Source organism: Botryllus schlosseri, chromosome 7 (assembly GCF_051294905.1).
Source record: "Botryllus schlosseri isolate E-star chromosome 7, Bs_hap1, whole genome shotgun sequence".
In the NCBI taxonomy this organism is placed as follows: domain Eukaryota; kingdom Metazoa; phylum Chordata; class Ascidiacea; order Stolidobranchia; family Styelidae; genus Botryllus; species Botryllus schlosseri.
Window position 1 is genome coordinate 20,944,367 of NC_137242.1, and position 12,484 is coordinate 20,956,850.

At 39.8% G+C, this 12,484-nt stretch overlaps 1 protein-coding gene and 1 long non-coding RNA gene across 2 annotated transcripts in view; one reads left to right on the top strand and one right to left on the bottom strand.

The window, feature by feature from the left end:
• Positions 1-2,737: 2,737 nt before the first annotated feature.
• The window catches only part of LOC145443322 (sulfotransferase 1B1-like), a 33,775-nt gene continuing 24,028 nt past the window's right edge, over positions 2,738-12,484 (bottom strand). Inside the window, exons 3-4 of the mRNA XM_080321301.1 lie at positions 8,697-9,388; positions 2,738-4,933 (exon numbers count right to left, since the gene is read on the bottom strand). Of these exons, the coding sequence (XP_080177427.1) occupies positions 4,571-4,933; positions 8,697-8,870 (537 nt within the window). The 5' untranslated portion in view covers positions 8,871-9,388 and the 3' untranslated portion in view covers positions 2,738-4,570. The remainder of the gene's footprint in view (positions 4,934-8,696; positions 9,389-12,484) is intronic.
• LOC145443323 (uncharacterized) lies at positions 6,424-8,174 on the top strand. The gene is made up of 2 exons (XR_013916393.1): positions 6,424-6,887; positions 7,910-8,174. It is a non-coding gene; the product is annotated as an uncharacterized LOC145443323 (long non-coding RNA).

The window sequence follows — 12,484 nt, forward strand, 5'->3', positions numbered from 1 at the left end:
ATAATCGAAAGCAATTATTGCCCTGACTGGATGGCCACCCGGTCGTATCGTCCCTTCCCTGTCCATACCGATTATTTGAATGTTTTAATTTATTTTTTCTGAGACGAATTTAATAACTGATTTATCTATCTATCTGATTCCGGAAATACAATTTAAAAGCTGGTCAGGTGAACGGAACTACCCGAAAATAGCAATCAAAATCTGAAAATCGGCATTGTTCCGAATAATCACTCGATATAATTTCCATTACCATGGCCAAGGTCATTGTGGCAGCTCGATATAATCGCTCGATATAATTTCCATTACCATGGTTAGTTGGTCATTGGTGCGGCGCTCTGATTGTTCGGAACACTCGGCCTTGACGGCTATACCGTAGTGGTTACATCGCCATGCTCACATTTTAATTTGTGTTTTCGGAATCAGTGCGACTCTAGCTTTCGATTGAGACCAGTTTGATTAAATTTTAACTCTCTGGTCGCCAACTATAACACTACAAATTACGCTGCATTTAGCCGGCTGTTTACACTGTGCAGCCTCATTTTTCCACCAATTGGAGCCTGTCGCCCCTGGCCCAGAGACATAACCGCCAAGTCGCTGCTACGCCACTGACTCTTAGGGCTGAGCTTTGCAATAAAAGATTATTTACGGTACTTTCCATCCAAATTGATTTATTTTACTATACATTGCGCTTGTCTGGCCAATTAATTAATCCCCTCTCATGTAGGAATAGCACCGAGCAATCCAACGTTCGTGAGCAACTTGAGACGATTTTTTTCAGCTATCGGCCAAACTTCTACTAATTTTCCCTTTAACCAAGTGGTTCCCAAAGTGGGCGCCAGCGCCCTCCCTGGGGGCGTTCGCGAGCGTCAAGGGGGCGATCGCTATGAAATGGGCGATTTGGGGGGTGCTGGCTAAGAATTGGGCGTTAGGGGGCGCTGAGAGCAAATGGGAGCGATGAAGGTCTAGAAGGCAATTGCTTCGTACTGTTGAAACGACTGATCAATAAAGAAGCTAAATACGCTGTAAAAATGCAAAATCGATTCATTCAGGGCAGTTTAGGGTCGTCCGTCTATTTATTCATCTGTACTGGAAAAGTCGACTGTTACATGCCAATGTTGATCCTGTCCATTAATGGACTAATTCAGAAGTCGGCAGAATCCTTAAAAAGCGAGGTTCATTGCGTGTTGGGAGAACTACGGAACATTTGAGCAGTTATTGCTCACTGCAAGGTGTAATAGCTTTTTAAGAGAAACTGCATTGCGTGATTTTAATCTCTGTTTCAAACGATCGTGGATGTTCCACAGTGGCGCGACCGATGGCCTTCGACACGGCCTTCTTTGGCGAGCATATTTTCCGAAATTTATTAGTAGAATATATCCCTTCTCAGAAATGATGAAACCTGGTAAAGTTAAAAATGACGCTGTCCGGATTCAGTGATAAGCCCGTGATATTTCACCGAAATTTTGCGACACGTGTCCCAAATGTTCCAATTCTAAAGCTTGCATGAGCTACCGGTCCAGCTCGAATAGCCGATTTTGATGGAGAGATAAATCAATCAATCATCTTGCACGAGGATATGATGCTTTGATGGCAGGATATATTCCAATTACAAATTCCTTAGCGGATAACCAATCCACTGTAAGATTTCCGAGTATGAAGTGATTGAGGAGGTGATCAATGAATAATTAATTATATTGTAGTGTAGAACGAGTTCTGGATACACAATTAAATCAAATAGAAACACTCGCACTAGGGTAGGGTGGACTTTTTCGTAGTTGCCCTTCCCCGCTCATATTTGATAAAACGTGTATTCTGTGCCGTGAACAGGTTTCTGACTTAGCCTATAGCAGAAACCGACTTGACCGTATACGGGATACGTGGAGACAGGATATTTAGAATGACATTGTTCTGATCAAAACTCAAACTCAATATGACGAGGATGACGACAATAATACACCAGCTTCATCCGTTTCAATATTAGCTGTAATAAATATAGAACAACTTTCTTTGTATGATTTGGGCATGGTGCGGAGGTCAGAGGGCGACGTCGCAAGTTCCCAATACCGTAGTTTAACCAGTTGCACCCACGTATTTTAGGGATCGACAGCTTACGACGATCATTCTATACCCCTGTCTATATTGGCCCGCAAAAGTCTCGAAGCGCACTCCGATGTGTTTCTCTATAGAGACTTGTAAGGGTCCTCAACGTCTCTACTGACCGTTTGATACCGGATCGGCTGCCCTTACATTGTTTCGAACACAGTCAACCTAATAGTGACACTCAGAACGCGACCTTTTGCGTATCTCAATCGACGAATGTTACGATTAGTGATCGTGTTGTCAGAACACCCGGTCACTTGCAAGATTCTGTACTAGCACCACCTGCAGTGTTTGAAGTGCAGATTTGCATTTTTCCGTCGTGTTGTGACTCGCTGTGTACAACCCTTCGGTATCTGCAACATATATGTAATGTTGACTTGCTGTGTTCATGATCTGCCTGTGTTGCAAGGCTATATTCACTATGTTTCAATGATTAATATTCGACTTGAATCGCTCTCATCCTATACCTAAAGCATTTCCGAGCGGAGAGATCCTTTGGACGGACCGGTGTACTTGTACACTGTACAGTGTACGTACATACTCTCTGGACGCCGGATCATCAATTACAATCATTGATGATGATTGTGCGCGACGATGTCTTGCATTCTGACTATTTAAAGAGGATAATTGACCGACGCTATACGACCAACACTGTTTATTGTATCCGATGCTTTTATCCTTAGTCCGTTAATATTTTCTGTTGTACAATAAAGTGCATGTCAACGTATCTACCGGCTTTCCGTAACGGACCCTAGAGGGGACGTGACGACGTCTCGCATTGAGACAACCTGCTGCGCCCACACCATAGCTATAAACTTCACAACGCTTGGCATCGACTATAATGACTCCACATTGCGCCAAATTAGTTTTTCTAAGATCGTTGGAAAATGTTAGTCTACATGAGGCGAGCGTAAGGCCGATTTCTTTAGAATCATTTTTTGACTTTGTTGAGACTTAGGAAAAGTTCCTTGCCTAATAAAATAGTTGTCGTGACAAAACGTATGTTAACGTTTTGTTCCAGAGCAGTGATTCCCAAACGGTGGGGAATCCCCCACTAGTGGGGAATTTCGGGATTTCTAGTGGCGAATAGACTCCCTTTTGAAAAATTCTTTACAGTAATATTCTCCTTTATTAAATGTCGTCTTGAAATGCCGATCATAGCTTAGCTCATTTGCAATTCAGCGATTCATAATATCAGTGCCTCCAATTAGCGAGAATCGCCTGGATAGCGACACGCGATCTCCTGCATATTGCTGAACTTGTATTCAAGGGAGATCATGGACCGCTAATTGATAGTACATCCGGACTCGTTACAAATGGAATTACATAGTTATGTTGTTTCAAGTTCTTTTGGTAGTTTGCGAAAGTGTAGTTTACGGCAGATAATATATATATCGCACGCATGAGTTCGTCAATATCAGGAAGTTTATTTGAACCATGTATTATTCGGCGTTTACGTATGTAAATTGATGCTATACCCCGCGACATTTGGAAAATTTTCAAACCACTCCTATTTTTCTGTTGGCTGCGCGCCGGGTTATAGATACATATTTACGGAGGTGCGTTTACGGTTACCAGCAGTTCACTGCTGTATTAATTTTATTGTGTGCTGATCAATTCCGGGGATCGTAACAATCACCAATAGCACGTAGGAGCAAAGTCTTGCGAAATTTTATTGGAGCTAGCATTTTAACGGGTGGATATGGATATAAAGATTTTAGGTGGGGAATGAACGCTCGGAATAATTTGGAAGTGGGGAATAAGCATAAAAAGGTTGGGAACCACTGTTCCAGAGTATTTTGCGTTCTCATCTTGCGCAATACTAGCAGAAAACTATGTTCATATCTAAAGCAATTATTACAAGGCAGATGAGACATTCGGTTTGGTCATTGCAGTCGAAAATTGAACATTACCAGTTCCCTAACAAACAGAATATTAAATACTATTATTCTGATCTTGTTCGCCATTGCAAAACTGAAATTATTTTCAGCATTTAAATATAACCAATCTGGTATTTTTCCAAACTCTGAAACCCCACAGGTCACATAATATCATATGCGAGCCACATGCGACTCGTGGGTTGGTGTCCCCTCATCTATACACAGTTACGCGCAAGTGGCAACTACAATGGTGAATGAAACAATAAACGTAAGTTTATGTAAATAGTTTTTAACTTCCAAAGACTAGAAAGAGACAGAATAATACAATAATAGTAGAAGTTTATCGGTTCTCATTTCACAGAATGGCCAAGGGACATTCCAATGCTGCTCCTATCGAATAAATATTCAGACTAATTCAAACCGAATTTGCTAATTGTGATGAACGGTGCCGACAATGCAAGGTTTATCAAATCTAGATTAAGACGTATGTGTAACGTGTCGTGATAAGTGTATATATCCGTACTGTTCCTTTAAAATATTACTGTCACGTTAGATGATGTCAAAACGGGGTGATTTCCCAGATACAATAATCATGTCAATTCGGGTTCGAATTCGAACTTCAATGTCCAGTCTTTCGTTCGTTCACGGAACATCCTGTCGAATTCACTGTTCTGATTGATAGTAAAATAATTCTTCCAATCGCCGACTTCGCCTTTCCTCATGAACTTCGAAATTTTGAAATCCATTACCCCGGAAGCATCGGCCTCCAAATTATTGACGTTTTGGTTCACGCTGAGATTGGCGAAGGTGCAATGCCGCACGATTCTGTCTATTTTCTCATCAGACAGATCCCTCTCTAGAAAGCTGGCCAGTTTTTCAACTTCCTCGTTCAGGTTCTTCTTAAGATTCTCGTAGGTCACAAAGTACATGGTATTATTGCGTTCTTGATAAACCTGCGCCGAGATACATATTACCATCAGCGAATCCCGATCGCAAGCTGATCGTGGAGAATTGGACGTTAGACCACTACCTATGTATGAGTCTGAATAGGGTATACTTTTAGATTTGGTTCCACTTGTTAATTGCTTAAAAGTGTCGCAAATGAAACTGACCAGCTTACCAAAGTCAGCAAGCTGTAAATACATAGGATAAATAGCTGTACAGGATATATAGTCGTAGAAAGGCCTCAGTCAATCACACATGCCATAATCACATACATATGCGTTTTCACTGTTCAGGTAAATTCAGAAATTGGTGCTATTCGAACGTTCACTTGAACAGGAAAAGATGAGTTTACGACATGTATATCAGGAAATACACTCCTCTTAGTGATGTGCATTGCGCATGGATTTGGTCTTGAAAAACATGAATTTGTATGCAGTTTGATTGGATTCGCATTTGCAATTTCAACTGTACTGGATTTGCGCATGATATATGTAGTAATTTTTAATTCTAATTTAAATTTGAAAAATCTGAATTATACCTAGAAATTCTTGTTGATGTTTATTCAACGAAAAGATTTGGCGCTTGTCGCCTCATACGGCGTTTTACACCACGGTGATTGTACATTTGATACAAAGAACTACACTCTTAGAAATATTCGTAGATTTACCCAAATTATACCGGTAAATTTGTCCCGTCAGTTATATTAACGGTAAATGCCCGTTAAATTAATATACGGGCACGTCAAAAGTAAATTTACTTGTTTTTAAAGGTTAAAAAAATTACACATTAAGTTCGTAGAAGCAATTTACGGGATAACCAGTATTTCAGATTTACTTTTTGATTTGTAAAAGCAATTTACTGGATAATCAGTATTCCGGATTTACTTTTGTATTCGTAAAAGCGATTTACTGGATAATCATTATTTGCAACGTTGCTATCGTACTTACAATTCGATCATTTTACACGCTTACGGTCTTATTATGGACATATATTTGTGATTTTCGTCATTACATCATGTTTCAATCATCAAGCAAATTACGACATCGATGGCCGTGCTGAATGCTAATCGGTGAATGGTATCCGAACCTTTGGGCATTGCAGATACCATCGTTTATATCGATTTATAAATAGTATCCTTTGATACATCAAGGTCTAGCAATAGTAGCATGCCACGCGAATTCGGTATGTTATGTAGTTTTACTGCAGGTATGATCTTTTGTGTAATTATCTGTTGGACCAGTTCTGCCACCATTGTAGACTCCTTAACGCATGTATGACGCAAACTATATATCGAAACACTGGAGCTGGCGTATAGCCGCCATGCTCCTTTGCCATTGCGACGAGAGTAGTAGACGTCCTTTACCTTTTTCCCACGAATGGTCTTATGAATTGTTTGATCATGAATTCGTAGCTGCTCGAGCGAACAGTACATTGTGACGTCATGCATATTCCAGACATAGTGGCGTCAGACGTCAGACATATCTGAGCCTTACCACGTGCGGCTGAATGTTCTGAGATAGATATTATATCGACGCGCTGTTTTCGTATTGGATAATAACAAGATGCGTTGCTGTAAGATATTGAGGGTTTCGAAGCCACATCTTAACTCTAGCTTTAGAATATTGCAGGTGTTGATAGCAGATATTGTAGGTATAGGAGTATCCGAGCTCAAATCTGGCAAGTTATTCACAGTCCTGTTTCTGAAGACGTATGTATTTTCGTTACAGTTTAATGGTTAACAGAAGCTATGGCTTATAAGAATCTATTACATTTTCTGACATTGAACTACACGAAAATGGAAGCGTTATGGCATTATGAATCATGACGTCGAATGCTTATGTGATAGAAAGGGATCATTTCGCCTCTCGCTTCTAGCACGATGCCGTGCGAAATACATTGGACGTGCGATGCAAAGGAATATTGCCAGAAAAGTTTGCAATCACGCTGGAAAAGATGATTCAGGTACGAAGTCCTAGGCCATGGGTATCCGTATCAAACTCAACTTGCGTCGCTGGCCGGATTCAAACTTTCAAACCGTTCGCGGGCCGGATCAGTCAAATCATTCGAAAATGTTACGGTACATCAAAACACCCGACCTTACTTTTCGCTTGAATAGTTTATTATCAATCCTGTATACATTTTGCTATCTTACATAACATTCACGATCATATCATATGGATATATTCTAGCAGCGCCTTTACTCGCAAACAACGGAATTTTGGCAAAAATTCAAAGATTGATCGTTTGAATTCAACTGCTAAAACACTGACTCTAACGACGGAATAGGCTGACATATTTGTATGCTTCCTTTGTTTTATTCGTAATCTGCCGTTAACTCATCGTGTATACGCTTTGAGGAACACAAGTGATTTAATTGTAAACGCAGACGTGAGAATTTGGCTCATTATTAATCGTCATTCGGGTTTCTCTGTCTGTCTGGGGCCTTTGAGTAGAAGTGATACAGCAGTGCGACCAAATATATTTGAATTGTATTTTTTATAACTATTATATTCTCCATGCGACCTGCATATAACAGTTTTTTTTTCACTTCAAGAATAACTACTTTTTGGCACATTTCTTCATAAAAATATGAACTCAGTGTGCACTTTTTAGAGTTTGGGAATTGGATGTCAGTATCACCAACTTGTTCCCGATGATGACTAGAGTAAAACTATAACACCACTGTCGGATCATTATATCACGGTCTATGATCTTGACATTTGTGGCCTTGCGGGAAGTATTTCTTACAATAATATCTCAACATTTGTTAGAAAATGTGCTGCGTAATACAGGGGTTTTTCAAACTACTCAGAATTGCTTCGTAGGCCGCATGCGGCCTGCTGGCCTTATGTTCGACACCGCTATCCTAGGCCATCATTATTCGAGAAATTGACAAGAATATGAAAAGTCGCAGTATGTCATACTATAGCGTCTCAAAGTTTCCAAATTGTAACTGTGTTGATGACAGCATAATCTTTGTTCAGGTTATAGAAGAACCTACAAAAGAGCATGGCCCAAAGTACAGTCCTTCAACTGCTGCTGAAGTTTTAATGAAGCGCCCTTCATTCAGGCAGTTGCTGACTGATGATCTCCACAAGAAAGACTGGATTTTCGTCATTATCCACACTTACTTTTTTTACGTGTTCCCGCACCAAATAAACCTGATTCAAATTTACTGGTCTCAGGAACGTAAAACTGCTGCAAGGGACCAGACGAGTGTATTGATATTACAGCAGATTTCTATTACCTTTAGTTACGGAAATTTTCCGTAAAATTTCCAACGGTCAGCATATGTAAAATCATATTACGGGGAGAGTTATTTCGAATTTACTGGTCTCATCAGCGTAAAACTGCTGCACTGGACCAGGCCAGTAACTTGGTATTACAGCCGTTTTCCGTTACATCAGGTAACGGGAATTTTCGTAAAAAATTTAACAGTCAGTCTTTGTAAAAATAAATTACGGTCAATAATATTTACGGGAAAATATTTTTCAAATTTACCGGTCTCAGAGTCGTAAAACTGCTGCCAGGACCAGACCAGTAATTTGGCAGAGAATATTTTTAACAGTGTACATATGGACTTTAACCTGGGCACTTATCAAAGATTTTTATTCGGAATTTTTTGATTTGGATCAAACAAGAGTGTGGATGTAGGCTTCGGAGCCAGGAATTTCGCAATCAGGTAATATTCCATAGATCGATTATATTTCTGGTATCACTGAGATCGCCTCGCGTACAAAATTCACTGTACATCTGTACAATTTAGCTCACCTGCCAGTATTTTTCAACGTGACCAAACCAAGACCCGTACGCCACGTTCCCACGACAAAAATTGCCCAGGAATCGGCTCCAAGTTCCAGGATCGGGTAGGCCGGTTACCACCATTTTATAGAAGTGATACATCGATACGCACAAGTCTTTCGGATTTCTCGCGACGTAAATCATTTTCCCTTTTCCGGCACGCTGTAGTTGGTTCGGCAACAATTCGAAAGGAAGGTGTGTCTTGATGTATATGCATATCGCAGATGGATTTTGTCATTGACAACATACAGTCGCTGTGACTGTGTAAGTGTGTGTATATACCAAAACAAGCCGAAGTCGCAGAACATGACATAAATTGCAGATCTAGAATTAGCTAGAGAAATATTCAGTCAACGCCAATCAACATCTGGGATACAAAAGACGGTATATGCATACCTAGAATCCCATTATGGCGAGATAAACGTTATCCATAGATGTATTGTGTCATTTGTATGCATTTCAGCTGATACTATCATTAACTATCTCTACATACCTTCTTCTTTCCTTCGGCAGTTTTTCCGCGGTCTGTAGTCCACAACCGAAACCCTGGTGGTCCAGTGCCTCCACGTACACGAATCGGTTGCGAACACTACTTTTCTTCGCGGCTACGGTGTCTGCGTCGTTACATATCAGCCAGACAATCTCTGACACCCATGTCGTGCCTATGTATTGGAATGGTTTGCAGTGAAAATCGATTTTGGGCTCGATTACTAAGATCCTGTTCGTCAATTTATGACTCTTTATTCATGTACTGGACAAACTGTCGTACAACACTGAAATAAAAGCACGCTCACAGCGTACACACCGTTATCTTCCAAGCATTGATACATGCTGTCTTACATTAGATCAGTGTTTTTCAACCAGTGGAATGGTACGCACTTGTGCGAATAAAAACATGAGCAGTGCGAATGACGAAGGTGGTGCGAAATGTGCGAATGAAAATCTGGATGAGAACGGATGGAAATCGTAGCTAATTGTTAATTTTTCTGACGTTGATTATCTCAAATGAACCTAATAGGAAATTCAAGGGCAGTGTCTCCATAACTGTCTCCATAACTGCGGCAGCGCACTGCACACGAAGTCTGCACGCAAAGAAAAATATACGCCGCGCAGGAAAAAATTATCACTAGGTCCTTCGCAGAAGGCACTGATGATCATCAGACCAAACTGACGACCATTTTCGATATAAAAATGTTAAAAATGTAATAAATTACGATAAAAAACGACGCAGCGAACGTCCAACTTTAGGAAAGAATCGTGGAATTTGGTAGTTTAGGCATAGTGATGACCTTTTTTTCCAGTCAACACATTGTGCTCTGTTTCGGATCTCAAAATGCTATGCACAGTGGTGGCTTTTGGGGTGGGCGAGGTGGGCGGTCGCCCAGGGCCCCCCTGGTTGATTTACGCGCTTTCCAAGGGGCCTCCCTCCTCGGTTTACGCGCTTTTTTCCAACTATTTCTCCGGTTTACGCGCTTTTTACCAACTATTTGTCCGGTTTATGCGCTTTTTTTCAACTATTACCATTTTCTAAATAACCGTGGAAATCCTTGTATCCATGAAAAATACGGTACAGTGCTGTAAAAAGGGGTCAATCATAATTCTGATTTTTTTAGTTATCATTTTTCGAATAACCAACCGTGAAAATCCATGCACCCATGTAGAATATGGTCCCGTAAACAGTTGTCGATCATCAAATTTCTGCGCGCAGTAAAAGAGCTTACTTTGATTTTATGAGGGAAGGCCCTCCTACATTTATGTGATTTTTGGTTATCATTTTGCGAATAACCGTCAAAATACATGTAGGCCTACCCATGTAGAATATGGTACCGTAAACAGTTGTCGATCATTAAATTTCTGTGCGCGGTTAAAGAGCTTACTTTGATTTGATAAGGGGGGGCTTCTACATTTACGCGATTTTTGGTTATCATTTTGCAAATAACTGAAAATACATGCAGGCCAACCCATGTTGAATATGGTACTGTAAACAGTTGTCGATAATTAAATTTCTGCACGCGTTCTGCGTGCGAGCTTACTTCGATTTATGAGGGGGGCCCCTCCTACATTTACGCAATTTTTGGTTATAATTTTGCGAATAACCGTGAAAATATATGTACCCATGTCAAATATGTTACCATAAACAGTTGTCGATCATCAAATTTTTGCGCGCGGTAAGAGAGCTTACTTTGATTTTATGAGGGAAAGCCCTCCTACATATATGCAAATTTTGGTTATAATTTTGCGAATAACCGTGAAAATATATGTACCCATGTAAAATATGGTACCGTAAACAGTTGTCGATCATCAAATTTCCGCGCGCAGTAAAAGAGCTTACTTTGATTTTATGAGGGAAGGCCCTCCTACATTTATGCGATTTTTAATTATCATTTTGCGAATAACCGTCAAAATACATGCAGGCCTACCCATGTAGAATATGGTACCGTAAACAGTTGTCGATCATCAAATTTCTGTGCGCGGTAAAATAGCTTACTTTGATTTTATAAGGGGGGGCTTCTACATTTACGCGATTTTTTGGTATCATTTTGCAAATAACTGAAAATACATGCAGGCCAACCCATGTTGATTATGGTACTGTAAACAGTTGTCGATCATTAAATTTCTGCACGCGTTGTGCATGCAAGCTTACTTCGATTTATGCAGGGGGCCCCTCCTACATTTACGCAATTTTTGGTTATCATTTTGCGAATAACCGTGAAAATATATGTACCCATGTAAAATATGGTACCGTAAACGGTTGTCGATCATCAAATTGGTGATTTGTGTGAGAGACGCGATCGCATCAGCTAACGTAAAAAATTTTTGTGAATGATTATCACTTCCATGATATTTTTGAATAATATTCAACACCTCTTTCTCAGTGCTTTAAAATTACAATAACATTGACAAGAAACTACTACAGTGTATACAGGAAGTATATATTTTCAATGACTGGTGCATCTCATTCATTTTCAGTAATAGGCTAACTCCATGTCAGTAGCCCTAAAACAAATTGATGGTTTATTACAGTTTTTAGATTTGACAGAAATTTGGATCAAGTGATTTTGAAATTGATCCGAGTAGCCTACATCACAATTTCAAGTTTTTAAATTCAATATCCAGCTTTTCAAGCCATCGCATGATAAAAAACAAGCTTTACCGGCTCATTCAATCATAAAATTGATAGAATTTTTGGTAGGTCTGTACATGAGCTATCTTGTAGAAGTTGATCTAATATATCATTCAAGTTGCAATTTAGCTTTTTTGTGTACGGCACTCAAGTTAAGTCATTGCTAATGAAAATCATTGCAGTATCCATCTCATTTCTGTCAACATGAAAATTTTCATCACTAGTCATCGTATGGAAGCTAATATAAGAATGCTGAAAAATGAGTTTTTATTGAATAGATAATTTTTAAGTTGTGACAGCAATGTATGTTGTAGGCAGAAGTAGTCAATTTGAATGTTTAGTTCCTCTTAAAACTAGCGTTCGAGATTTTCGTGTGGACAGTGTTGCGCCAACAAAATTGGAATTTGACGCTGTGTATGACTTGATTTTGAAAATTATTATGAGCCTAGTTCTGACCCCTTACCTCATTTTATTGTCAGGTTCAAGAGCTTCTTCTATTCTATCTTTAGGCGTTTAGACGAGGTTGTCTGGCTAAGCTGTTTTATGACCGGTACTATTGCAAGCATTCATTGTAAAATTTACCATAAACATGCAGCTGTCTTGGTTAGGTAACTTCTGGGACAAGTGGTGATTT